This window comes from Homalodisca vitripennis, chromosome 2 (genome assembly GCF_021130785.1).
Source record: "Homalodisca vitripennis isolate AUS2020 chromosome 2, UT_GWSS_2.1, whole genome shotgun sequence".
NCBI lineage: Eukaryota > Metazoa > Arthropoda > Insecta > Hemiptera > Cicadellidae > Homalodisca > Homalodisca vitripennis.
This window is the reverse complement of record NC_060208.1, coordinates 79,945,613-79,973,540: the sequence shown is the minus strand read 5'-3', so window position 1 is coordinate 79,973,540 and position 27,928 is coordinate 79,945,613. Positions and strand designations below refer to the sequence as shown.

General features: G+C 33.8%; 2 protein-coding genes across 2 annotated transcripts in view; one reads left to right on the top strand and one right to left on the bottom strand.

Moving 5' to 3' along the window:
• LOC124354237 (zinc metalloproteinase nas-1-like) overlaps positions 1-1,593 on the top strand; it is a 32,584-nt gene extending 30,991 nt beyond the window's left edge. The window contains exon 7 of the mRNA XM_046804545.1: positions 1,455-1,593. The gene's annotated coding sequence lies outside the window, so the exon portion shown is untranslated. The remainder of the gene's footprint in view (positions 1-1,454) is intronic.
• LOC124354235 (trimethylguanosine synthase-like) lies at positions 1,145-24,657 on the bottom strand. The gene is made up of 10 exons (XM_046804544.1): positions 24,173-24,657; positions 20,303-20,423; positions 16,788-17,581; positions 14,520-14,753; positions 12,922-13,227; positions 12,088-12,322; positions 9,695-10,070; positions 6,562-6,693; positions 4,052-4,347; positions 1,145-1,649 (listed from the first exon to the last, which is right to left on the bottom strand). The coding sequence occupies exons 1-10, from the start codon at positions 24,286-24,288 to the stop codon at positions 1,536-1,538; spliced, it is 2,724 nt and encodes a 907-aa protein (XP_046660500.1). The 5' UTR covers positions 24,289-24,657; the 3' UTR covers positions 1,145-1,535.
• Positions 24,658-27,928: the final 3,271 nt, after the last annotated feature.

Below are 27,928 nucleotides of genomic sequence, written 5' to 3'. Positions count from 1 at the left end.
ACTAAATACCACGTGCAGTGATGCATGGACCGAACCTGGACTCACGTGCGCAGCACGATCTGGTGACGTTGCGATGTACTATTTAAAATATTTATAGTTTTTCCCGTTAGATGGTATGCCAATAAGCTTTCTGCAGACCTTTTGAGTTGTTGGTGAGTTCAGGTTTGCCAACTATGGCAGAAAAATATTACTTTTTTCAATAATTGTAATCTATTACCAGTGCTTATTTTGTGTTGATACTAGGATCATGTTACGCCTACAATTACGGCTAGCACTTCTGACAGTATTATTGAAAGTTTATTACAGTAGTTTTATAAAATCCATTTGAATATTTATTTGTGATATTCTGTAAAATTTGATTTTGATGCAAGGCTAAAGGCTAGCCTGCAAAATAGAAACAACGTCGTTTGTCGTTTGTTTGTGAAGTTTTATTTTTATTTATTTTATTTTTTACAGTGTATTTTTTTAGCGTAGTTCTGTTTTTATATGCAAATTGCGTGTGAATGCTAAAACATCTGCCACCCGTGCAAACTGATGGAAAAACTGCACTTGATAAGTACTCAAATATAATTTTTTTTTAAAATAATAAATGTTCAAATAAAAATTTTAATATAATTTATTTTTCATGACAAAGAGTTACTGAAAAAAAATTTAGTTAAAACAATAAAATATATATATATATATATATATATATATATATATATATATATATATATATATATATATATTATTGTTTTAACTAAATTTTTTTTAAATAAAAACCCAACATTCTTGTTATAATTAACATTATCAGTAAATTTAAAACTAAATAAAAATTAATTTTATAGTTGTAAAATGTAGCTTAGTTTCTTAGAAACATGATGGTAAAATAACCATGGTAATAACACTTAATTAGCTAGGTTTCTATAAAAATGATACGAAACCTTTACACTTTCAGCAAAATTAATTGCTAGTTCAGGTCCATGCAGCACCAGAATAACTACTAGGCCAATGGGTTAAATCCATGATGACATTCCTCACCCCTGCCAATATTATGCTCCTCAGTATTAGGATCTAGGGTTTCTTCTTAAAATCTTTTTATGTGCCTAGAAATCAATTTAACATACAAAAGCGATTGAAAAATGTTCCCAATAAAACAAATACATCAACTCAGAATTTTTTATGTTTGATTCATTCCTTATGTAGCAAATATGCATTGCTAAAGCTACCATTTGATAGAGGTCTCAACATTTTATTATGTATAAACAAAATGTCTTGAGACGAAAAGTTAAAATAAATAAAAGTTGAATAAATACCACTTGGTACTTGTCCAAGCCAGTTCTTGTCATTGTTGAAGTGTCCAGAATTAGCAGTAAAAGAACTATAGCTAACAAAATAACATTTTCATATTTCTGCAGTATGACTGATATTTTACTTGTAACACTCCACTTACTATGATTACTTAATGTTTACAGTAGATATTGCATCGCAACTCGATTCTCTAATGAACACAACAAAGGAAGAGGGGGTGGGAATTGCGTCTAACTGGACCGTCATTACTCCAAGGAGTTGACCAGTTCGCCGAAATACGCAGTCACTGCTACCAACTCCCTGTCCAGGAAATTCTGTACCACCTCCACACAACCACCCGGACCAGCACACTCTACCAACTGCACAACAAAAAATATCTAGTCAATTACAGAAACAAAATAAGCGTTTTATATAATAGTAATAATTAAATAATTGGAGGGTAAATGGATGAAAGTGTTACAATACATTTTAGTAGTTTTTGGAAAAAAAATGGATCTAAAGATCTAATTATGTTGTGTCTTTATTGATTTTTCTACAACTATACATTTTGTTAGCTATTTAAGCATACATTTGACTTTAAGTACAACTCTATTCCTTGTTAACCCTTTTAAACCCCGGCCATTAAATCAAGTGATGTGCCAGAAATCCCAAGCCATTTTCAGACAAAATGTAAGGGTTTTGTAAAATATTCATTACTCAGTTATTTTTTAAGATATTTAGGTAATTCTTTTTTTGTTTTACTTCTTTATACATGTAACTTACAGAAATATATAAATAAAATTATTATTTTGAAAGTAATTTTTTTTACATACATATACATATATAAAAAATAAATAAAAATGAAAAAATTTCAAGTTTGATCATGGAAACCATACAGATAAAAAAATATTTGACACAAAAATACCCATTTACTTTATGATATATTTAATCCTTAATAAAAGGAAACAAAAATTATAGGCCTACCTTATTTACAAGTGGAGTAACATCAATTTTTGTAAAGCCGTGTATATTTTTCTTTTTGCCATTTCTGGGCAAGGCAATGTAACAAGACCTTTGAAATTCACAGTAATTAAAATAAACACAAAACCAAGGTTATTTCTGACAAAATAACTAAAACTGTTCATAATCTAAATTTAAAAAAGTTTTAAAACAATATGTACATCACTACAAAATGTTTTAGCACTTGTGGTCACCAAAACAATTGGGGTGAATTCCTTTCTGGCAACTAGGTTACTAATTAGTGTATTTTCACTTACGGGAGACTTTGAACGATGTCTTTTACTCATTTTAAAATCAAACAAATAATAAACTAAACTTTAACTGCCGTACTTTACACTGCTTTAACCTAAAACTGTGAAGAAAACGGAATATTCACAACCACGTGATATACAGCTGTCTGCAACAAGCGTGAGCAGTCAGTCAAGACGAACTGCAATTGCTCAGTCACAGACTGACAAAATACGAATTCAAACCATTACAAACTAATTTATTTCGATGCAAAATACCTTTGTGCACAAGTCTGTGAAATTTCAAAGCATTTGGTGAAATAGGTGGCCAGTAAAGTAGTAAAAAGTGCACGTCCGCACTATACGGACGTCGGGAGTTGACGCCATTTTTATGACGTCCATATAGTACGGACGTCGGGGTTAAAAGGGTTAAAAACAGTATTTGTGAGTATACTATTTTTACTTGAACATTTCCGTATAAAAATTGGAGTTTTATAATATCTCAAAATGAATTACATTTCCTGTTTCTTATGATATTATAGCCATAATTTGTAATTAAGATTTATGTTAAAATCAAATATTCTATTGTAAGGAGTGTCAAAGTTGGAATTTTATGCAAAATCAAAATAAATATTTCAATTTTCTTAAGCTATTTGTCTGCAATATAGACAATTCTGTATTTTGTACAATTATTTTAATTTATACATTATTATAAACATGAGGGTAGGTTACCTTGATCAAGTTATAGGTGTAACATTGATTAATATAGTGTCAAATGTTGTGACTATGGCAACAGTTACAAATAGTAATAACTGACACACACATTCATTTATAGTGCCTTGCCTTAATTACAAGAAAATTATTAAAACAAGCAAAAATGATAAATGATAATATTTTTTTTAATTCAGTGTTATTCAATGAGTCTTTACATAAATACTGTCAACAACCAATTGGGTTTCATTTTTTGTTTAGCACTTAAGAAATGAATCAGGAAATTGATTTTCAAGTAAATTATATTCTTATACTCAGAGATAAAAAGAGATGGAGGAAAGGTTCTTAGCTAGAGAGTTTACCAGAAATTAAAATAAAACCACAAAGCTCACCTAAATAGAGCAATATAGACAGTCACAAGTAAAATCAGTATAATACACTGTAATATATTCCTATTTATATATGGCTTTGACAATGTGGGAGAACAAGAATTTACATTCTAAGAACTTAAAATATAGGTTGCCATTAGTGATCATTTATATTGTATGATTGAGGAACAGTTGGCAACAGTGCATAACCTAGCATGAGTTATGAAATTTATATCCTCTCATTTGATTTCTGAAAACTAATAGCGAAATATATGAATTTATTGTTTAAGAATTTGATAATCTATTTATATGAATCTTGATGGTTTCTTTTAAATTTTGTCTTGATGAATGAACTTAAGTCAATATTTCAGTCTGGACTTTATCTAAAATTTACCAGAACATTATCATTACATAGCCTATTCCAACCTGTACAGGAGAAGGATTAGCTTGACTTACCTCCTGAGTGTTCACATTCCGCGGAAGGTAAAAGGCGATGTTGTCAGTGACTCCAAGAGTGAGATCTAGCAGTTCCTGGCCCGACACCGGCTGTAGCGAGGCCAGAGGGAATACAGACTGACGACTGTAGGAGGGTCCGCCCCAGGGAGGGGACAGAAACACGACGTCTGCCACCAGAGTGGGTGCCAGTTTTAGATAGTCTCCCACCACAAACTCTATCCGGTCCTCCACACCGTAGACTCGAGCATTGTGTCTGGCCAACTCTATCTTCTGAGGGTCTATATCCACCGCAATCACTGTGATAACACCAGATTATGTCAAACACTAAATACTTGTGACAAAGCACACAAGTGCTTGATACTTGAGGTTGAAATTACTACATATACAGCAGAAAGCACAAATTAAGAAAATCATATTTTTTTTATTTATTACAAAAAAATGTATTGCTATAACAATTCATTTATTTTAATTGGATTTTTGAACTTCTCCCACCTTCTTATACGAGGACTATCCAGAAAGTAGATTACATTTAATTTTAAAGCTGCTAGTGAGAGGTTACTATTGCTTCTAGTTGTTTTACACTAGCAGTTTAAATGATTGATGCAAGTGAACATCCCATGAGTTGTGATGTGCTGTCGGTAATACGGTTTATGTTGGCTAAGCACAATAAACCAATTGAGATTTATCGCCAACTCTGAGAAGTTGATGGGAACAACGTCATTACTGAAGGTGGAGGGATGAATTAGTTTTTAAAATGACCAAACTAATGTACATGTGCCGAACGAAGTGGATGGCCAAGTATTGTGATCAATGAAATTGTCCCTAAAGTTGATGAGAAGATTAAAGAAGACCGCTGATTCACAATAACAAAGCTCCCACTTAAATTTTCCTCAAATTTCTAAAGTTTGTTACGCGAACTTCTTACGCAGAAGTTAGATTACCATAAATTTTGTGCAAGATGAGTACCAAAAATCTTAACAGAAACACATAAAAATCAGCATATGGCTGCTTCATTAACATTTTTGGACTCTTACGAAAAAGATGGTGACTCGCTACTTGATCAAATCATTACTGGAAACAAGAGTTGAGTAAAACACGTGAATTGTGAAACCAAATTAGAGTTTATGGAATGGGGGGCACACACACTCCCCAAAAAGCCAAGGAAATACTTGCATACATTGTCGGCATGGAAGATTATGGCAATTGTTTGATGGGCCAGGAAAGAAGGTATGCAAAAGTTAAGAGCAATATAGAACAAGATTAGAGGAAAGTTAAGTTAGAATATTTTGTTTTTCCTTGACAACACCCAACCACACATGGCAAACCCGACTCGAAAAGTCCTGGATGCTTTTAAGTGGAAGGTGTTTCCACATTCGCCTTACAGTTCAGACCTTGCACTACCACCTGATACCAGCAATTAAGACCTGGCTTGCGGCACAGCACTTTGATGATGACGTAGGACTGCAGGAGGGTGTGACTGAATACCTGGTTGAAATCTCAGGCAGCAGAATTTTAAAACGCTGAAATTTGATACTAGTTCACCGCTATGATAAGTGTCTAAACTTGTACAGTGACTATGTTTAAAAATAGTATTTTAGTGTCACTTTTAAATGTATATAATACAATTTCTTTTGTACTTCGTTTTTTGTTTATATAAAAAAGTAATCTATTTTTTTATAGGATAGACCACGTAGTTATGAATAACCATTTTACAGAGCACACTAATTAACCTAATGCAATTTTTGGCTTTTATTACTGTCCAAATAAATAATACAGGTTTTATGTGTATATATATATATATTATATTACTTCAATGATTTGCATAGTATGTTACATAATATACATCTCTTTGTTATTAATTTCAATAAAATTGGCTCATTGAAACATTTCCTCAATAATAACATTTTTATCTAAAATATTGTATATTATAACAAAAAATTTACTTGATTACTATCAAAATTCTGGTTATTTTGTCTATTTTGGTATTTAAATAAAGCTTTCCAACTTGATATGCACTTACTAAGGTCATAAATTATTTTTATAAATGCTAAGTATTTACAAAACAATTCTAATTATTTAAAAACATAAAAACCAACTAGACTTTTATACTAATATTAAAAATTTGAGTGGTCCTTCAAAAATCATATCTTTTTCTGTCCATCTGTGCAATAATTCTTAATAGAAAAATCGTACAGATTTGGTACATGGGTTCCTCATCTTGTCCAAGTCAATAAAGAACTCAACTGATTTTGGGAACAAAAGGTCAGAGGTAGCAAAGTTACAAGGGAGAAAGTTACAGTACTTCAGTAAAGACTTTAATTATGTCTGTCCGATCCTTTGATACTCCGTTGTATTGGTTTACTCCTTTCAATTTTCTGGAAACATTGTGTCTAATAAGTCAAACAAACTGACTTAATCTCCACTAGTACCTCACAGTTTCACAGAAAGCTAAAAATAGTTAAAATGTGTGACAGCATAAAAAAGTGACTGCCAGCTCAAGGGTTACACACCTCGTTCGCACGTAAAGGCCAGTTGTATGGCGTTGCCTCCAGCACCACAAAACGCGTCCACAACCAAGTCACAGCGACAACGCTCAGCTATGTTTGTGGCGATCTTCTCTGGGGTCACAGAGTACCAACTCTCTGTAACAATGATCAACTTATCAGGCACTCTTTCCGCAGTACATTTCTGGTTACCTACTAAACCAGTCCACTGACTCTTAGTATTTTACAATGCAGTTCCTCTGATATGTTTTACTACACTAAGAATCTAGTCCAAACGCTTCAGTGAGAGAATAAAGACAAAATCTATTGATGGTTCAAACAAATTTATGTTTTTAAATTGGAGTTAGTTTACTTTTAACCCTTTTAGCCCCGGCGTCCGATATATCGGACAGAGGTGGTCTAGCTAAAATGCCCAACGTCCGATATACCGGACGTCTCGAGAATTTAATGTAGCTGGCCAATAATATGTCCAAATGCCATCAGTTTCGGTATAGTAGTCGGTGAAGAAACGGGCTACATGCAAAAACAATAAACCTTCCAATTGGCATCGTATTTCGTTGTCGTTGAGCGTAGTTTATTTGTCGATGTCAGCTGTCAGACGACTTCAGTTGCATTGTTGTTGTATGCTGACTTATAACCTCAATTAGTTTGCTTGATTGAAAGCGGTTGTTTTTCGTGTGATTTATTGTATTATTAGTAAAAAAACATGAGTAAACGTCGTAGAGAAAAGTTACCAGTGAGTGAAAACACTTTGATAAACACTATTATTGGTACTTTGGGATTATACCGACCACACCCAGACATCGTTATTTGACATTTTGCTTCTACTGATTACTAGATTAGCGTAGAACAATATTTCGTCAATATAAAACAGGAATTGTCTTATCGCAAACCCCTCCCCATCCTCAGACAGAGGTCAAAGTCGAGCGGTCTAGTAGATAACGTGATTGCAGAGTCTCGCCGCCCGTTCAGCTGGTGCGTCGCTTTGTTGTACTTCCGTGTTTTACCTCTACATTTCTCCAAACACAAAAATTCAATAAAAACAAACATGATCAAACTAAAACTAAACTCTTTATTGAAAAAAACACTCAAAACTTGTTTTTATTCTTGATCACACTCCCGCCACCCAAAATGCGAGTGCCATGCCTTCGCGCTGATGTCAACGAAAGAAAAACATCCTTCGAGATAGTACCTATCAGTAAAATATCAAATTCTGGAGGATCTGATCAGAAATATAAATTGAATTGTAATGGAAAGGCAATTATGTACCGTGCAAATCATGTGATGCCGCGTGGCCTGTCGTAATCGGGATTCTCGAGAAAGATAAGATAACAGCGATAACAATACCTATCACAATGCCTGGAAATGCTTGTAAGTTTGTAATTTTGTAATTAAAGAGTTGTTTTTTTTCGTTCTATCATGTTTGTTTCTATAAATTTATATTTTTGTGTTCTTCATACTGGTGTGGTCGGTATAATCCCAAAGTACCCTATTATTAGTGGTGAATGTGCTATTTTTGAAGACAATAAATTGAGTTGTTTATATAAAATGTATATATTGTAAATATTATTTCTTTTACTTTTTTGAAAAATTAAACAAGTTTTAGTCTTACAAACCATTACAATTAGTTTGTGTTATTTTACAATTGTTATTATTTCAAAAGTTCAAAAACAAGTATACATATCTGTATACTTCTACTGACGTGTATGTGGAAATATATGAAGAAGTGCTTATGCAGCAATACAATTAATTGGATATATCTCCTGCATTTATCAAGGAAAGTTCTTCAAATTTTGTGTGTGTAGTAAGAAATATGTGTACAACAAAATTGCTTCATTTTTCAGGGGCTACAATTTTTTTTTCTACCCTTTATGTATGTCCAAACTATAAAAAATAAACAAAAATAAAAATTTTTTATGTATAAATACCCTAAAAAAAAACTAATCATTCTGTAAAAGTACTTTTTAACTATTACATCTAAGAGTACACTTATTTGTGAACAATTTAAAACAAAAATCTAAAAATTATCTTCAAAAATAAGAAAACTAGATGTATTTTCCCTCAATTCTGCACTATGGTCCCTTATCGCCATGGGCTTTCTGGCAAGTCCATGGAAAAATGGCTGGGGTTAAAAGGGTTAATGAGAAGTATGTAAATATAAAAATCTTTCATACTTGGAATACCCGTTGAAAAATTCTGCATGTACAAACTAACCATTTTTTTTAATAACTTGTAAGGCTTAACAAGTGGTTGATGTAACAACTTAACATGTAACTTTGACAATTTTATTTCCTTTAAGGAAGATATTTTTCACTGTAACATTTGTCAATGGTTCTAATAATACATTGTTTTTGTTTTATTTTTTGTATACTATTTTAACTAATAATTATTGATATTAGTTAAACTAGAAACAATGAATTAACCTGAACAAGTTAAGGCCTATAAACAATAGTATTGCAATGTTAAACCACTATATTTATTGCTTCAGAGTTATACAACTTGTTGAGCTATAAAATTAGAGGATGACATGCGATCTGATGCTCTAACAGAACTACGGAAGAGAATATGATTACTTTCTTGTGTATTTTAGCATTGTAGACATAGTGTTTCTTTGGACTAATAAAAGACCTAAGTGTACAATCTTTAAATTGTATAATTTAAATAACAATAACGTTAATGTGTCAAATTTTAAATACCAATAAAATTGCCTTTTGGATTATTAAATAGGAGGAAAATAAATTATTTTTATCAGGTTTATATTATATATATAATCTAAAAACAAATTAAAAATCTAATAAGTTGTACTTTATTTTCATATTAAGATAATTAAACTGTAATATGCATAAGACTCAAAAATATTTATTTCACATTAAGTAAAATTAAGAAACTAAGAATAAACTCAAATAAAATTAATGTTACAATTAAAATTGTTAATTGGAGAATCAAATGTAATAAAAAAATATTATTATGGCTTGAGTATAATTTTAATTTATACAATATCAGCTCTGTTTAAATGTTTATTTTGATTGAAGAAAAGAGTTTTAAACATGATTTCTACCATAATATACAATAAATAGATGATATTTACTAAAATTGTTTCTTCAAGATCATTTAAGTCATAATCCACAATGAAACTCACCTGTATCCAACCTAATTCCTTCGTCGAACCTGGAGAACAATGAGTACCTCCGACGCCAGAACTTCTTGATCCTAGGGTTGGCTATCATTTCTTCTGGATAATTCACTACATACTTCTTTTTCAGCTGTCTCTTCCTTCTTCGTTTGGGTTGCGCTCGTCCTCTGCTCTCCCGCCGCTCAAGACCCGCAGCTGACACATTGTCCTCCTCTGCCGAGAAAAATACGTCCTGATCCTCATCATCAGTTGAGTCATCCTTCTCTGAGAACTCCTCCATTTCCAGTCTTTGGGGTTCAGCGGGGCCCTGGGTTGATGGGGAAATTGCAGCATCATGGTACAGCTCACCCGAGGTATCCAAATCAGGGGCCGCATTGTCAGCCTGTTTATTACAGTACAATTATATCAATTATATCAATCCAAATTATCGGATATCCTTTCATGGACATCTCTGGAGATTTTATATATATATATATATATATAAATTTCTAAATTTTAATGTCCAAAACCACAAATCTTGTTAAAGTTTAATTTTAACTTGAGTACAACACATTTGTTAATAATTTGTATTATAATATATAAGGCCAGTTCCCTGATTTTTTGTATAATGTTCCAAGGAGTATAAAAATGAGAGTATAAATTTTAATTTTAATTAACAGTGCCATTGATATTGGAATAATTCATCTGATACTAAAAGTTAGATGTTTACTTTTTATTTCTTGTTTGTATACTTTACAATGTATTTTAGATCCTTTTAAAAAATTAAAATTATTCGAAATATTAAAGGATTATGAAGAACTCACTTTTTTCAGTACATAATTATATACAACGTCTGTCCAAAAAGTATCCGACCGCCGACCAGTAGGCGGCCGCGGCGTAACCGACCGGCTCGAACCGGTTATTGGAGGGGAGGGGCGAGCCTACTCCTGCCCATATTAGGCATTGAATACGATCCAGTCACTCAGTGAGTCACAGCACTCTGTTCCGTACAGTACTGACGTGTGTGTATGTCGCATTTCAATATTACTGAACGTGTTGAGCAGTGCATCTGCATTAAATATTGCCAAAAACTTGGCCATTCAGCATCAGAGATGATTACTATGATACGGAAAGTTTATGGTGACGTGTCTATGGGCGATACACAAATAAAAGAGTGGTTTAGGCGGTTTAAAAATGGCCGCATATCAGTGGAGAGTGATGACCGATCTGGCAGGACTTCAACGGCCAGAAACGCTGAAAATGTTGAACGTGTTCGTGTAGCAATTAATGAAAACCGTCGATTGACTGTCCGAGAGCTGGAAGAAGATTTAGGAATACAAAAATCGTCAGTTTGTAACATTTTACACAAAGATTTTAAAATGAACCATGTTTCGCCAAAATTTGTTCCTCGGCTGCTGACAGAAGACCAAAAGAACTGTCGACTTGATATCACACAGGACAATCTGAATTTGATAAAAAGTGACCCAGGGCTATTTAAAAAAGTTATTACTGGTGATGAGTCATGGGTTTATGGCTACGACCCTGAAACAAAGGCTCAATCTTCACAGTGGAAAACTAGCAAAGGGCAACGGCCGAAAAAAGCAAGACAAAGTCGAAGCAATGTCAAGGCAATGCTGACAGTTTTTTTTACCAGGACGGCGTTGTTCATCACGAATATGCTCCAAGAGGCCAGACAGTGAATAAGGAGTATTATCTTGAGGTCCTAAGGCGGCTACGAGATGCAGTGCGAAGGAAACGACCTGAACTGTGGACAAGCCGTGACTGGATCCTGCACCACGACAACGCGCTAGCTCATTCCTCAAATCTTATTCAGCGTTTTTTGGTTAAACACGACATCAACCAACTACGACAGCCTCCCTACAGTCCTGACATAGCTCCATGTGACTTCTGGCTATTTCCGAAATTAAAAATTCCTTTGAATTGAAAAAGATTTGACGATGTTGAACAAATAAAACAAAATGCGATGAAGGACTTGTTTGCCATTCCGAAAAATGAATTTAAGGAGTGTTTCTGGAAGTGGGAGGAACGTTGGAATAAGGTAGTGGCTTGTGGAGGGGAGTACTGTACTTTGAAGGAGATCAGATTGCCGTTGCCGCAGAGTAACGTCAGTTCATGCCAGACGTCAAGGTCAGATACTTTTTGGACACACCTCGTACATCCAGAGATGTCCATGTAAAAATATCCAGATAATTTGGATATATATATATATATATATATATATATATATATATATTTCACTACAGTTCAATATGTATTGAGTATAGGAATCTTTTTACCCCAAGCCTGCACACTGCTAAGCTAGTCCAGAACATCTGTTACTTTGGACTCTTTGCCATGTTTTAAACAAATTCTGAAGTACCTTTGTTCTGATATCAATAATTAGATATGTACTGAATTACCTGGGGAGCACTGTCTTTACAGACTTCATCATCGTCATCAAAGTAGATGTGTTTATTGGGGGGTTTCTGCAGCCGCAGGATCCGGTTCTGGAATCGTATCTGGCTGAATCGTTTCTTGTACCAGATGGAGGCCTTGCGGATCTTCTCCGTCTTCTCCATGTCAAACATCAGTCCCATCAGTTGATATGCACTCTTTACTTTCTCTGTGCACCCCTCGTCTGACTCCCTCTCATGGCTTAAACAGAAAACCATCATCCTTTTAGCAGACTCTCCACGTACAGCTTGCAGCAAGACTTATTACTTATCTATACTATAATTTTACAACATATCTTAACAATTAAATAAAATCAATAATAATTCACTTAGGAGTTTTCTTTGTAAAACAAATAATATTTCAATGGCTTTGACTTTTAAACTTGTGCCTTCTGCCAGGTATCTGAAATGACAATATATAAATATATATAGGCCTATTGAAAATTCCAGTCTTCTTTCTTCTCAATTTATTCAAAAATTAAACTGTAGCCAAATCTAATTTTTCATACTGGCTGAAATATTTCCAAAATGTTTGTATTTGCATATTTACGCCATATGTTATTTTAATATTAATTGTAACAAACAATATGTAAATATTTATTTGTGGAGTTGCCTGAAGATGAAACCTTTGGTTTCGAAAGGCCTCGTCCAAAAAATAAACAATTTGGAAAAGTAGTGTTTTCATTAACATTTTAGTAATATTTAAATCTATATAACAAATCAAAAGTTGTACATCAGTCCACTCAGCTGTTAGTGTTATTGTAGTGACAAACAATACCACTGTTAACGTTTAAGTCTTACCTTCTCTTCACCCCGTGCCTGACATTGACGGAATCGTCCTCTGCATTATCTTGTTCCTCATCCTCCACAGGATTTTCTGTGTTGTCTTGCTCTTCATCCTCAACAGGGTTCTCTATGTTACCTTGTTCTTCACCCTCAACATGGTTCTCCATGTCATTGATCTTCCCGGCCTCTGTGTTCCTGACACTCTCCATAGTGGAAGGTCGGGACATGGAATTCAGAGTCTCGTCCTCCTCCTGTATCCTCTCCGTCGGTTCAACAGACATGGCCTTCAGCTGCTGCAGCAGGTACCCTACTGAGAGCAGCCTATCGTGCAAACTTTCAATTAATAAATGATCTTTATTCACAATCTTCAACAACAGATATGTTTAAATTAATAAGTAACATTTAAAATAGTCATCCGCAATGACACCGGTTCGAGATCATTACGTTGAGAACTGTCAATGTGACAATAAGTTTTGTGAAAATGTTCAATTCAATCTCCCATCAAGTGCGAAATACGTGGTGTAATTCGTTATCTCATTTAGAAGGGAAAAACTCTGGTTAAGGTTTATAACAAGATACAAGTATGCTAAAGTGGTGGCGTGATTTTAAAAACGGTAAAAACGAGTGGAAGACCTATAATTTTGTGATTGAAATTCGGGGAAAAAATTTATAATGCACTCCATAACGTTTCAAGATTGACCATGAATAAACTTTTTGCAATATTTCCGCAAATCTCCAGAACTCTGCTACACGAAACCATTTCATACAGTAAAACGTCAGATATTGAAAACTGTCCGTGTGGTGGGTCCCAAAACAGCTGACAAGTTAAATCGAGTGTGGGCCAGGCAAGAGTTTTTGAGGGCACAAAATTAAAGTAAGGGAGGCGCAAAGGTCCTTTTTAGGACTAAGCGCGGGGACAAACTGTCCCCTTCCCTCAGGAAAGGAAAAAAAAAAGAGTTTTTGAGACACTACAAACTCCATGGAGATAGTTTCTCCACTCAATCATTTGGAATTATGCAGTTTTTACTTCATTATAAACCACAACCGAAGTTTATTTCTCTCAAACAAGGTAACAATGTGTATTTTGCACTTGGGAGGGAGATTGGATTGATATTTTGCACCAAATATACTGTCACAACTGTTATCAAAATACTTATCTCAAACTGGTCTCGTTGTGGAGGGGTGGAATCAGGCTACATGGCGGTGTAGCCAACATGTAGAAAAAAATTCCTCCGGCCGTAAGAGCCTCAGTACATTTACTTTCTGGATATGCGTCATATAAGAGATAGTTTTATTTTTATTTAAAGATGGCAACAAAATTTCTTGTACAAATGAGTATTTATTTCGATTTAGTTTACCTTATAGGCTTAATAACTTTTCAAATACCACTATAAATAGTATAGAATATTTTATAACATTTACAATAATGTATAATATATAACAATTTTGTTAGAACAATGTTGTTAAAATTTTAAAAAAAACACACAATAATTGTGTTTTCTCACAACAGAAAGGTTCAATCAATTTAAACCGGTAGTGCCAGAGGCATGTTGCGATAATTCAACCGGGAGAAGGTTAATCGAGAAGTTTCCATTCTAAAAAGAAGGACTTACCTCTGTTTCTGGGCGCTTTTTTTGATGGACTTGTCTCCCTCTGCAAGATGCGCTTGGGACTGTTCACTCTCAGAGACACTGTCAATGCTGCCAACGTCGTCGATAGACTCCTGGTGTTGTGGCTCGGCCTTGATGTCATTCAACTCGTGTGATACTTTGATGTCATCCGCTGTAAGCCCTGAATCACTCTTCACCTCCTCACTGCAGTCCTTCTTCTTATGTCTCTCTGTGAATCTTCCGAAACAAACACCACACTTACAGGCAAAGTCAAATATAAAATAGAAATTTATGTAATTCATCAATCTAAAAATAATAATAACTCTCTTTTAGGTAGCCTGAATGAACATTATCATTTATTTTGTACTACTGAAATAGTTATTCATAACTTTTCCTCACTAAATAAGCTGTATATATTGTTTTTAGTATACTCTTTTAATTGTAATTATCTGTAATACAAGTATTTTGCAAGTTTCTTTTCATTAAATCCACTGAAGAAACTTTGTAAAAACCTGTTGATGTAGACTCCCCTTTTACACCCTTTACATGACATTAATTATGGGGTAAATGTTTAGGATTTTTTTAATAAATTGACATGGAAATTAAACTACATTAAACTTGGTTTTATTGGAGGTGCAGTTAGTACTACAAAGTCCTCTCTTATACTTAATCTCAAAAAACACAATGGTAAAAATTAACACAATGTAAATTGTGTTGTGTGGTAAACAAATCTGTATAGAATAAAACTGTAATGTTTTAAAAATAAAACTAACTGAATTTGTAGTACATCAAACTTTGTATTCACTATAAAAATTTGACAGTTCTATTTAACTATAATATAGTAAAACCCCAGTTTCTTTTTTTTTTGCTACAGCAATGCGACGCACACACTCTTCTGTCCAGAGGTAGAGGCAGAGGGTTTGAGTAGTGTCTGCAGTTGAATATAAACTATTTCGATCAGATATTTATATACATTTTATCATTCATGGAACCTGCTTAATCTGAGTTCAGTTAATCGGGGTTTTACCGTAATAACTACAACTGTAACAAACAACTACAAATATTAATACTACTAGTGAATTACCAAATAAATTCCAACATTAATTTAATCAATGATTCCGAGAGGCCTTGTAAAATTAAATTAATATTGGAATTTGTTTTGTAATTCACTAGTGGTATTAATTCAAAATATTCCAATGCTCCAACAATCTTCATTCACTACAAATATTATTCTACATTATTGTGATGAATACTGTATTATAATAAATATGACTATAGCAACAATGAATGGAACTATAATTTAAGATTATGTACTATAGCATAAAGTTTTATCATTATTTAATTTACAAAAAGACTTTACTGTAGGTACAGAAAACAACCTTCGTTTTCTTGAAGTGTAAAAAGTAGTGGGGAGACCTGAATGCTACTGTATTAATGCACATATTAGATTAGTACTGTACAAATCAGACTACAAGTGTGAGAAGATAACACCATTTGTTGCTGTTTCCAGTAAATAATCTAATTGAATGAGACAACTGGAGGAAATTCCCTTACACACATTCAGTTATAAGATTTTTACTAGCAAAAATCTCAAAGCAACTGAAATTCAACAGGAGCTTTGTATGGATTAGATATAAAGATTAACAATGTGTGTCAGTGGTGTTGTCAGATGGAGAGATAAAATGAAAGCTGTGGAACATCGCCAAGAGTCCAAGTCTACTCAATTCTTTTCCAAGATAACACTCAGTTAATGTAATCAAATACAATTGCTAAATAACAAAATATTTGAATTCATCATTATAACAAATGAAGAGATCATGGCGATAAAGTGTTGCCACCTAAGATAGTGAATTCCAAAGTGGTAATAGACCAAGTGGTAGAACAACTGTTATAGGCTAAGTCAATGCCTAGTTTTGACAGGAGTCACTTGCAGATCCTTGTTTGTAGAGTAAAATAGTTGATTTTGACCTAGAAAACAATAATTTGAGGTTTTAAATAGGCCTAGAAACAATCACATTACTGAGTCATATATTAATTGAAGTTTTAGTAATAACGTAGTTTTACAGCAATCTTAGCAAATGGCTAAAAGATGTATGCCAATACCAGTATAGAGCAAATAACCACTAATTTGGGGATATAGAAAACAATCATTTTTAAGGATAGTAATCTGAACTTAGTTTGTTCTTTCTTGAGATTTGAAATCAAATCTCTCATACAAAATAGCTACAAGCTAACCAGAGATCAAATAGGATCTTAAACAGTTTATAGCACCTGTTATAGTGGAAGTAATACTGCTCATTGAAGTGTTCAGCCCAGAGACTTTGCCACTGCTGGTCCACAGAGCTGTTAGAATCTGAAGACAGAACAGAGCTGCTCTTAGCGGATGAGTCATCTACACCACAACTTGAATCGGATGAGGACAGTGTGATCCGGGTGACATTGGTCATGGAGTCTGTCGTTGCTGACAGTGGAGCACTGCTGCCCGAACATCGGCTAAATACATTTAGTCGCAATCGGTCTGTTTCATCCAAATTCGAGTCCTCACTTCTGCCCGAGAGTGATTTTGCTGTTTCCGAAATATCTGAGAACCGACGAGACAAAAGTTCATCGATATCACTTCGGACATTCTCAACTAGAATTTGTGGGGTCGACTCTTCAGCAGGTTTCACGGCATCGACAAATCTCCGATGGTCATCCAAGACAGGTTTGCTCTCACCTTGCCTTACACTGTCCAACAGACCAGTGAATGAGGTTCTCCTGTTAGGATCGGTGGCTCGGCCATCACCCTGGCAGCAAAAAGAAGCGTCCTCCCCCTCTGCAGGACCCTGCTCGTTGTTCTCCGTGAGATAGCTAGGGTCCACATAAGAGCCGTACTTGGCTATCCAGCTCTCCCAAATGAGTCTCTCTCCATGCAAAGTCCAGTACCGCTCCCAATCCAGATCTCTGGAACTCTCCGACAGGTCTGCCCCACTGTCGCTGTGATGTAGAGTGCCACTGTCTCGTAGACTATCGTGCTCGTCTGTAGAGTAGTGAGACGCACTACAATAGCAGCTCACAGTCTCCTCCTGTAACAACGACTAACTTGAAGAAATGGCTAACAAAGAACATTTCTTAAATTTATATAAATCCTTACACAATATAAGTATACCCGCACTTGGCACATTAACAGTCAGTTTAGCCTATTAGTCACCGAGTTAGTTTTCTTGTAAGACCAATGTATAGGTAATATCTCTTACCTAATACAAAGCCGAGAGACTATAACTATTGGGATGAATACCAGAAGTACACATTTTCTCTTCTTTGTAAATTACTTATATATAAAAATGTACATTTTGAGAAGAAGACTTGGTATATTAAGTGCACACTTCTAGCAGAACAGTAAAAATAATTCTTATATCAAAGCTTTATTAATCAGACCATCAATATTGACCATGTGCAATTTGATAAACAATAAACCATCAAACATAACTGCTTTGTTTACAGAAACCAAATATGGAGTTGGAGCTGATGAATTCATACAGGTATTTAGGAAACTGATGGTTGTTCAATGATCAAAGTAGCAATAAATAAAATCAGAGTTTCAAATTATAAGAAATTGGTGTTCCACTGGGTACTGTATTTGGCCATTCTTGTTAATGGTAGGTATTAATAATTTGTACATAATATAGAATGTATTTCTGTTTTTTTTTACACAGACACTTCAACATTAGTTCAAACTAATCATAAACCTAAAACACAAAGGCTTGATTAACTAATACATACTGAAAAATTATATTTTCTTTGAAGGGTCAATAAAGTCCCGGAATGGTTTAGTATTTTTTTTAAGCAATTTTTGATAGAGCTACAAAAATTGATACCTTCTTGTACATAAATCTAATTTAACACATATCCAGTGACCACTACTTCCTTACAGGTACAACTCACAAGGAGTCAGAAAAAAACTTTTAAATGTAGGCATAGGTTGTGGTTTGCACATCAAATTAAAGGTATTTATTAGTAAGACTAAAATGGGGCAAACCTAACCTCAAACAGACAACTGAGCAGAAAATGGCAGCCGTTCACAGCATGCTTGCTATATGTACTAATACTTACAACATTACCTTTTCATCCTTAGATTATGGCATTGTCATGGGATTCAGCAATCATCAATTTCTATAGTTTTGCCTGTGAATAAATTAATCAAATACCATGAACATGTTTAAGTTTACCTTATTACATATGATTACGATTTATACTTTTTTTAAAAAAAAAAAAAGGAGAGACCGATCCCCTTGCAAGCCTTATTCTGTCCGTCCTCATGGGCCACTGGCCTGTGCGAGGATCTTATCAAACAGAATAAGGGGGAGAGTCGATACAGTACAAGGTTGATGGTACTGATAAAAAGTGCAACGGTCACAGACAGGATTCGAACCTGCGCTATCTCTAACTCAGACTCAAAGACCAACGTCTTAGACCACTCGGCCATCGGCACTCCCAAATGTAAATTCTATGATCACCTATACTCAGTTAAAACAGTGATATTTAAAATATATTTTATAGCTAGGTGGTTGAAAAAATCTAGTTCAAAATGAATAATTAAAAACACGTCTTTTATTCTTTCATCTTAGATTTTAAGCAAATATTATGTGTGCACATTTTTTTATAAATAGTTTGCCAGCTACAATTCCCAACGCTATTTGGCAATATTGGGAAAAGAAACAGACTCAATGCATTTATTAATGAGGATGTTTTTTTATGGATTTCAAAATTACCCCTTCTCTCTACCACAATACGGGATAACTGGAGAGTCCATTTTTAGAGAGGGGGCCACTTTTAAATTCATCAAAAAATTACATATACTCACAGGAGATCTGAAAATTGTCATCGGTTCATAAATTAAAATCGGAGAGAGACTTTTTGTATAAAATCCTATAGTACAACACAAATATCTATGGTGCGATACATAGTAAATAAATGTAGAGCTCAACAAACAAATAAAGCAGAAAAATCTAAAAGATTGCTATAGTTGTTGTTAGCTATCACAAGAACGATTTACAGTGATTCAGAAATAGAAACAAAATAATAGAATGTCTTCAAGATACACTGGTATAGCATTTGGCTTTTTTAATTTTAATTATAAACCCATCTATGCATAAATTTCTAACTTCACAGTTTTAAGAAAACATTATTTTTAGGCTGATTCTTTAATTTATAAAGAATGTTATGGATAAAATATTGTTTTTGCTAAAAGCACTTAATAGAACACTTGATTGTTTAAAAATCACTGAAAAACTGTGGGATAAAGTATATTATATGAAGTAGACATGCAGGATTCATCCTGATGGATTTTGCTATAATTTGGCATATAATATACAAATTATTGGTTCATTAGTTATAAAATATTTAATTTTAAATTTACACGAAAAATGGAATTAAAACCTTAAATAAACAATGAGAGACAGTGAATTGAGTTTTAAGAAATTTGACAATTAGATTTATCTTAAACTTTACTAGAACACTACTTATTATTCCAAAGTTTTATTAATATTTTTAAATATTAATTAACGATCTATTATTTCGAATATATAATAGTTATTATTTTCTATGTAAAGAATCATTGACATTTTGCTATTGCTTTTTAAACTATTTTAGGATTACAGTAATTTATATGATCACCTGTTTTACAATGATTATACAAATTAATAAATACATCTTTTGACTTCAGGACAATTGGAAGTAAAAGAGTTATTACTCCTAATTCTTAAATGATATTTTTTATTATATATGAGTTAACTCTTACTCCTTACATGACTTTTTTTGGGTGTCTGGACAGGTTGAGATTCACTTGAAGAGTTGCAAAACCGAACCGTGCTCACTGTCTCTGACACCTCCTCCTCGCCCACTGTCTCTCGTCGTTCACCCTTCCCTCTGCAAAATTACGATGAGTCTTAAAACATTTTTACTGACAGCTACAGAATAAAACTGTAAATTAGTGTCAATATGACAACTATGTCATAATTTACATAATAAAATTATGTCAGAAATCGACCAAATCTTTATTAGATATGAGCTATTAAAGAAGTAACCATTGCAGATTAATATGCTCCACCCTTAACTACCAATGTTTCGCCTCATCTATCACTTTTTGACCACAGGTTTAAGTTCATAAACTAACAATGCATCTTCTAGTTGACAGCCTCATGTAAAATCTACCTTTCTTATGACGGAGCCAGAGGGAATATTTAAAACTTATTTTCTATTAACAGGGTATCATATTTTAACTGTAAGTCTGAAAAATTTGTTTCAGGTTTATTATTTATATTTCCGAAGTTTCTTAATGGTTTCTGTTACTTTTTTTATTATTATTTAATGGTGATGGATCTTGTTGAACTTCATTTTTAGAGGATATTTTTTCTATTGGTATTTTATTTATAAATTTAAAGTTTCCAACTTTATTTTGTAGTGAAGAATTTCTTACATATTCTGTTTGTATTTATTTTTAAATCGTGCCCTAGTTTTAATGAATTGGCTAGTCCTTGTATTGTTCTTTATTTTCCAGATGAAATACACATGACAACCTAGAGCAAACCTTATTAATATACGCTGACAACTTAAAATCCAAGAGAAAATCCAACAAATTCACTGGTGCAGAAGACACATCACTAAAAATGTTTCAATTTAAAGACAATAGAGTGGAAGTCTTATCATAAATCACACAAAATTAATTAGGGTAAATAATTACAAGTCCAATTCATATGAGTTTTAAAATTGTTTAGTGCAAAGTAGCCTAGTGGCAGACTCAAATAGTGTTAATGTTAGTGCAAGACAAAAAGGGAGAAAAGACCATCAAGATAAAAAAATCTTTACATGTACTTAGGAGATTCCTTAGTCTTCCTTAATTAGACCTATAATACGTAAATTTTTAACCGAAACTTTACTGAACAATACGAAGACAACTAAGAGTAGAGTACGATAAGCGGACCTGGTTTTTATATTAATATTAACAAAAAATGCTGCATTATAGTAAATGGCTACCACCACAATTAAATCAGGGAACAAAATTATAAATTAGAAATTATACCAGAGCTATAGAATAAAAAAAATACATTCTAATAAAAGTGATTTACAATTTTAATAATTGCCAGCTGTTTGTAATGTACTGAATAGCAATATTGTTCAAAACTAATTCAACAAAATAAAATAATTTCATGGCTGAGCATTAGCGAAGCCTGTCACTTGAAAGGCTGAAAAATTTCATTTCTGTCTGTCTGTCCTCATGATATCCAAAAAGGATTTCACCCATATAAACTTGAAAGTTTGCATGAAGTTTCATTTTATATGAGGAACACTGAGTTCAATGATGGTGCATGTCACTCGATGGGACTTGGTTAGCAAATATTTTTACATTGGTTATTTTTGTTAACCATGGCAACTAGAAAAAATAGCATCTAGTAAATCAATTTATAATCAAACTGAGTACGATCATATGCGGTTTCAACACGTGACATGTTTATTCATAGAATTGAAAGAAATAATAATAGAGAGGAAACTCTATGTTATATATTGTTAGAACAATTTGATAACAGCTCACTCCCTAGCTCACCAAAACTTTTATTATTTGAACATTGCTTTGATACTTAACTTAATAAACAGAATGTGAATATATCATGAGGCAAGATAGGCTATCACGAGAAAGCTTTCATTTGTTAACTTTATTTTGAATGAAACTTCATTTCTACATAGACAAAAAGTTCTATGATGGTGCATGTCTAAGCGTTGAATTTGACTGAGTGTTGGCCTATTACTCAGGAGGGTAACACAATTTTATTTCTCTTTTGCCTCCTAGAGAATGTGAAACTCCAGCAAAGCCTGTTCATACGATACATGGTCTGACGTATTCCTACCTTGCATGATATTTGAGTAGTGGTATGGCCATCTGTACTATTACAGATGACCACAGTAAGCTTAGAAGTACAATAATGGTGATAACATACATTATTTGTGTCACAAGCTGTCAGACACGTTTATCCTTCAAGATAGTAAAAAATGCTACACTACGTACTTTGTTTCCATTTAATAAACACATAGCCTAATTGGTATTTATTCATCATTAAATGATTACTATATTAAATATAAAAACAGCTTATTTATACTATACTTTTAAATTCCTATAGGCATAATGTAATTCTGTTTATTTTGGTTTTTGTAGTTTAGATAATCATAAATATCTATAATTTGATTGTGGTGGTAGCCGTTTATTATACTGTAGCTATATATGATAACAATATAATCAACTGATACTGATGAATTATTTTAATAGTTAAACTTAGGACATATGTATATATGTAAACACTTTTTAAGTTAAGAGGTATCAGTCAGGTTGACAGCCAGAGTAGCCCATCAAAATTTCAACCTTATTAATGTATTCTGTTCATTCTTCTGTACAATAACATATACGGTTAAAGAGAGTGGAAATGACAAATAACATGGTTTTAGGGGGTAGCCTATATTCATAAATAATTAATTTTGTAATATTTTGTTGTTCTGTTTGTTTGCTTTGTGTGCAGTCACATTTAACTTACCCTTGAAAATACATTAGGTAGGCTAATTAAATAAATTAGGGTAGGGTACGATAAGCGAACCCGGTTTTTTATATCGAAATTGGTAAACGATATTACTTAATCATAATCATCGATATAATCAATCGGTACTGATTAATTATTTTGAACAATGAACTTAAATAATAGCTATATCAACAGCTGTAAGTTAAACACTTTCAAATAATAAACGAAAGGTAATATTACAAATTTACATAAGTAACATTTTATTATTAAAAATGGCAGTCAATTTTAGAAAACTACTCAACATTGCTTTGAAAGATGATAAAACATGTTTTTTGTGGCTTCAACATGTTGGACCGAAAAACCCCATTATGCGAAATTTGTGGGAAAGAAACAACTGTAACTGTGAGAGGAGCAAATATGGTCTTCAGTTATCCTAATTTTGGTTATAATTTGTTTGATCACTGTAAATATTAAATTCATATTTTAATTTAAAATGTGATTGTTATTGAGGACTATAGGCTAGATACTTTTATATCGATTGATATAGAGTAGTATTTGAGATGCGAATATTAGGTATTGATGATTATATTCTTCGATATAAAAAACCGGGTCCGCTTATCGTACCCTACCCAAATATTATTGTTTTGTTATAATTATATATTATATTTTAATTTGTAAATTAGGCTAGCCTATATTAATATTTATATGTTAATTTCCAAGATTGAAAACAAGCCAAACTATATTGTTCTTTGAAATATCTATTATGTTATTTTGTCAAAGATTTTGTTTTTAGTAGTTTGGATAATCATGAATAGGTATATCGATGATTCAAATAATTCGATAATCATAATCTGATTTGTTGGTGGCCGCTTATTATACTGCAGCCCAAGATTGAATTATGGTCACAAAAGATCAACATGTGACACCCCACAAGGATGTAAAACAAGGAAATATTCTGTTCAGAAAATTCAGAAAAAAAGTGAAGTGAGTCTTACAAACTAAGGTAGTAGTAGCGTAACATAACAAGCACATAACCAAACCTTGGCTTTAGCTAAAGATCGCACCAGTAAAAAAAAACTATAGGAACCTACAGGCCTAAATTAGACTACTTACTCTGCACCTTCAACGAACACTCTGCTGCACAAACAATAAATGTCCTCAAAACTAGGCTGTCCATTAAGTGTTAGATAAAGTTCAGCTATTGGCTCATACAAGTTGTCTTCAAACATGATTTCAAAGTTAAATACTAGGGCTTTCCCAATTTCATTTAATACTTACGAAAAACTCAGGTTGTACTTAAACACTTGAAAGTGACCAATTATTAGATGATATACACACAAAAATTGACTAAACAACACAAAAATCACTTTTCACAAATAAACAAGACCTGATAGTAAAATTATTGTTTCATATTAAACTCACAAGTCTAGATTAAAAAGAAATCATGTTGCTTTTAGGATAATTTCAACAATTAAATACGTTTGAGAACAAACATAGCAATTTCGCAAACAAAAATCTGATTTTTCATGGAATTGTTGTTTTTGTAACCAGTCAACCTATCCGCACAACGGCAGCAACAACACCAACACCAACTTCAGAACACCATTCACCAATACCAATATTCTACCCTACCTTTTTAAATACACAAATAACAAAATAAACAGGTTTAGGCTACCAACTGTTTTACTTAATTCATTACTCTATGATTATGTAGTATTCTTACCTCTATGCACAGTATGGTCTAGTTTGTAGAGTAAAATCTAAAAAATAAAGTTAAGTTACAACCTGTTAGTAGTCTAAGCATATCGAATTATCGAGTAATGCATATAATCATAATATAGTGTATAAAATCATAGAGCATAAAAGAAATAGTGAAAGCTTGTCTAGGCCAATAAGCAGATGCAGGAGTCCTAGTGATTTGTAATAGAGTATAGTGAAGTCTTGTAAATATGATCTGCGTTTTGTGAAGCTGAAACTAGAGAGTATATAAAAAACAATCGAATAATGGAATTAAGAAACTCTTTCAATAACCATAGTAAAATATCGGACATAACTCGGACTTCAACAAAAAATAGAATATAAACCATAAAAAAGAATTGGTCCCAATTATAGTATTACGTGATTACAAATAAGTGGAAACTTCTACACTATTAGGAGAGAGTGCACTGTATTAGTACACAGTATTAGTTCTTGTGGAATCCTGTTGGAATAGACAAATCTTCCCAACGATTCGATCGTCTTTTGCGCGAGTTTTGGTAGGATTTGGAATGTGAAAGTGAAGTAATAAGAGTTTAGTGTAAATAATAGTGATGATGTATCAATAAATGAGCGTTATTATATTACTTATAAGACGGAGAGAATGCCCATGTGTACTCTTTTGGTCAATTTTTAGTCATCATACCTAATGAAATAATATGTTAACTTTTGCTTAACACCAACTCTTTGCATACATTACAGAGCACCACTTTTGTACCGTAACACCATAGGTTTAATTCTTAATAGCACACTCAGTGGACTATAATGGAGTCGTAGATCTCGACACAAAGGAACCAAAGGAACCCGGGAAACCTGTGCCCTCTGATACCCTCACAGTCAAGGAGGAAGAAAAAGCTTATGCACAGATCTTAAGGAAATTAAAATCAACAGTAAGAGTGGACATGAATGCTGAAATTGTGGCTATGAGGCGAGAAGCAGTAAAGATAACCTTCAGTCAGAGTAAAGGAGAAGCTAAGGAGCTGAAGGAGGCTATCTTAGTTGCTCTTCTTACAACACAGACAGTGGTCAGGGCGCCCACAACCGTTTTGCACTTAAGGATGTGGATAGTGAATGCACTCATGAAGAACTGCTGAATGCAGTTGTTGAAGCAACAGGAGACCCTACTATTAATACTCTGCTAAGGGTAACATCAGTACGACCTGCTTTTGAAGGAACACAAAACGCTACAGTCGTAGTGTCACGGAGAACTGCTCTCAAGATCCTTAATGAAGGTCGAATCGAAGTGGGATGGGTGAGGGAGCGACAGATAGATCAGTGATTATTTATTATTTATTTATTATTTATTATTAACGGCAAGCAGCCAATTTACATACAATATGCAATAAGATGGCAGTACAGCTTACAGTACAGTGTATATAGTGCAGTAAAAAGTACAACTAGTATAAAATAATACAGAGCTAGCAATGGCAGAACACAACACAATATGACAATGATCGATTCCAAGTCCCAATAACTGTCCATCACAACAAGAAAGTTTAGTTATACACTAATATCATATAAAAATCAACAATATATTATGAAATAGACCAACGTACAATAGAATTAACAACAATGTATAAAATAGAATAGTATAACAACAACAAGTACACGTAAATAACAACAACCAAAATAATATAAATACACCAATGATGCAAAAAGTCGAAATTAAATGAAATGTACCTTGCAGTAGAGCAGAAACATAATAAAAAATACAAAATAGCAAAAGCTAAAAAATGAAACAGTCTTAAAGTTACAGGGGATTTTAAGTGTGTTGAGACAAAACATAAGTGGCCCGCTTTCTGATTTGATGTAGGCCATCAGCGAAAAAATCGCACTCTGATGCAACACGATTCCCCAGGCGAACAAATCTTGCCAGTGGACTGTTGAAGTCGTAGTTCGTGGAGTGGTACTTGCGGCTGAAAAGCCCACTAGATCTGGTGTTTACAGGGATCCTGATACCAATTTCAGCGAGAAGATCTGGGCACTGCACATGGGCGCCAACTAACTTCCACAACATGAGTACATCTGCTACATCACGGCGCAAAGACAGAGTTGGAATATTAAGTTCTGCAGTTAATGCTTCCACGGGAACATCAGGATAGTTGTAGCCAATCCTCACACCGACCAGACGAATGAAGCGTCGCTGGAGGGCCTCAAGTCTAGTCCTGGCACCAGCTGTATAAGGAGACCACACAGGACTGGCATACTCCAAGAGTTGTCTTACCAACGAACAATAGAGAGAACGTAGGGCAGAAGGATTATTGATGCCTCTAGAGAATCGAGATATAAAGCCCAACATCTTGTTAGCCTTACTACAAATAATATTCAAATGCTCAGTAAATCCCATGTCACTAGAAAAACACACGCCCAAATCTGTTACGTTCAAAAGTCTTGGAATTTCGGAATTGGATATAAAGTAAGAGTACAGAATCGGTGATTTGATTCTATGAAAGGTAACAACAGAGCATTTGCCGGGGTTCACAGACATATTATTGCTTTTGCACCATTCCTCCACTGCAATCAAGCTACTTTGTAGTTTTAAAGAGTCTTGTGGGGAGGAAATTTCCATGAAGAGCTTAAGATCATCCGCAAATAGCAGGGCGTTGACGTCGACCACCTCCATGAGATCGTTAACGAAGACATTGAAGAGGCAGGGGCCCAACAACGAGCCCTGAGGCACTCCTGAAGATGGCGAGAATCTGGTAGATGTGGAGGAAAAAATTTTAACACAAAGATAACGATCCCGGAGATAGCTGGAGATCCAAGACAATAAGGGGTTGGCAACTCCGTAGCCCCTCAACTTTGATGCAAGAATAGAGTGGTCAACCCTATCAAACGCCTTTGCCATGTCAATGTACACGGTATCCATTTGCTTATTCTTGCGAAAGGAACCAAGCACATGCTCTTGGAAGAGTAGAAGATTGGTTACTGTGGATTTACCACGCATAAAACCATGCTGTGCGGGGTGGATTGATCTCGATATGAAGCGACTAAGCCTATCAACCACAAGGCCTTCGAATAGCTTGCCAATCACTGGAAGGATGGTAATTGGCCGGTAGTTCCGTACATTGTTAATGTCCTTGGACTTGTGCAAGGGGATGATAAAGCCATTCT

Coding starts and splice junctions, on each gene's coding strand:
- LOC124354235 (XM_046804544.1), bottom strand. CDS start 24,288: ATGTTTGAAGACAACTTGTATGAGCCAATAGCTGAACTTTATCTAACA. Junction 20,424..24,172: donor GTGTTCGTTGAAGGTGCAGA/GTAAGTAGTCTA, acceptor GTAATTTTGCAG/AGGGAAGGGTGAACGACGAG. Junction 4,348..6,561: donor GGCCTTTACGTGCGAACGAG/GTGTGTAACCCT, acceptor GTGTTATCACAG/TGATTGCGGTGGATATAGAC.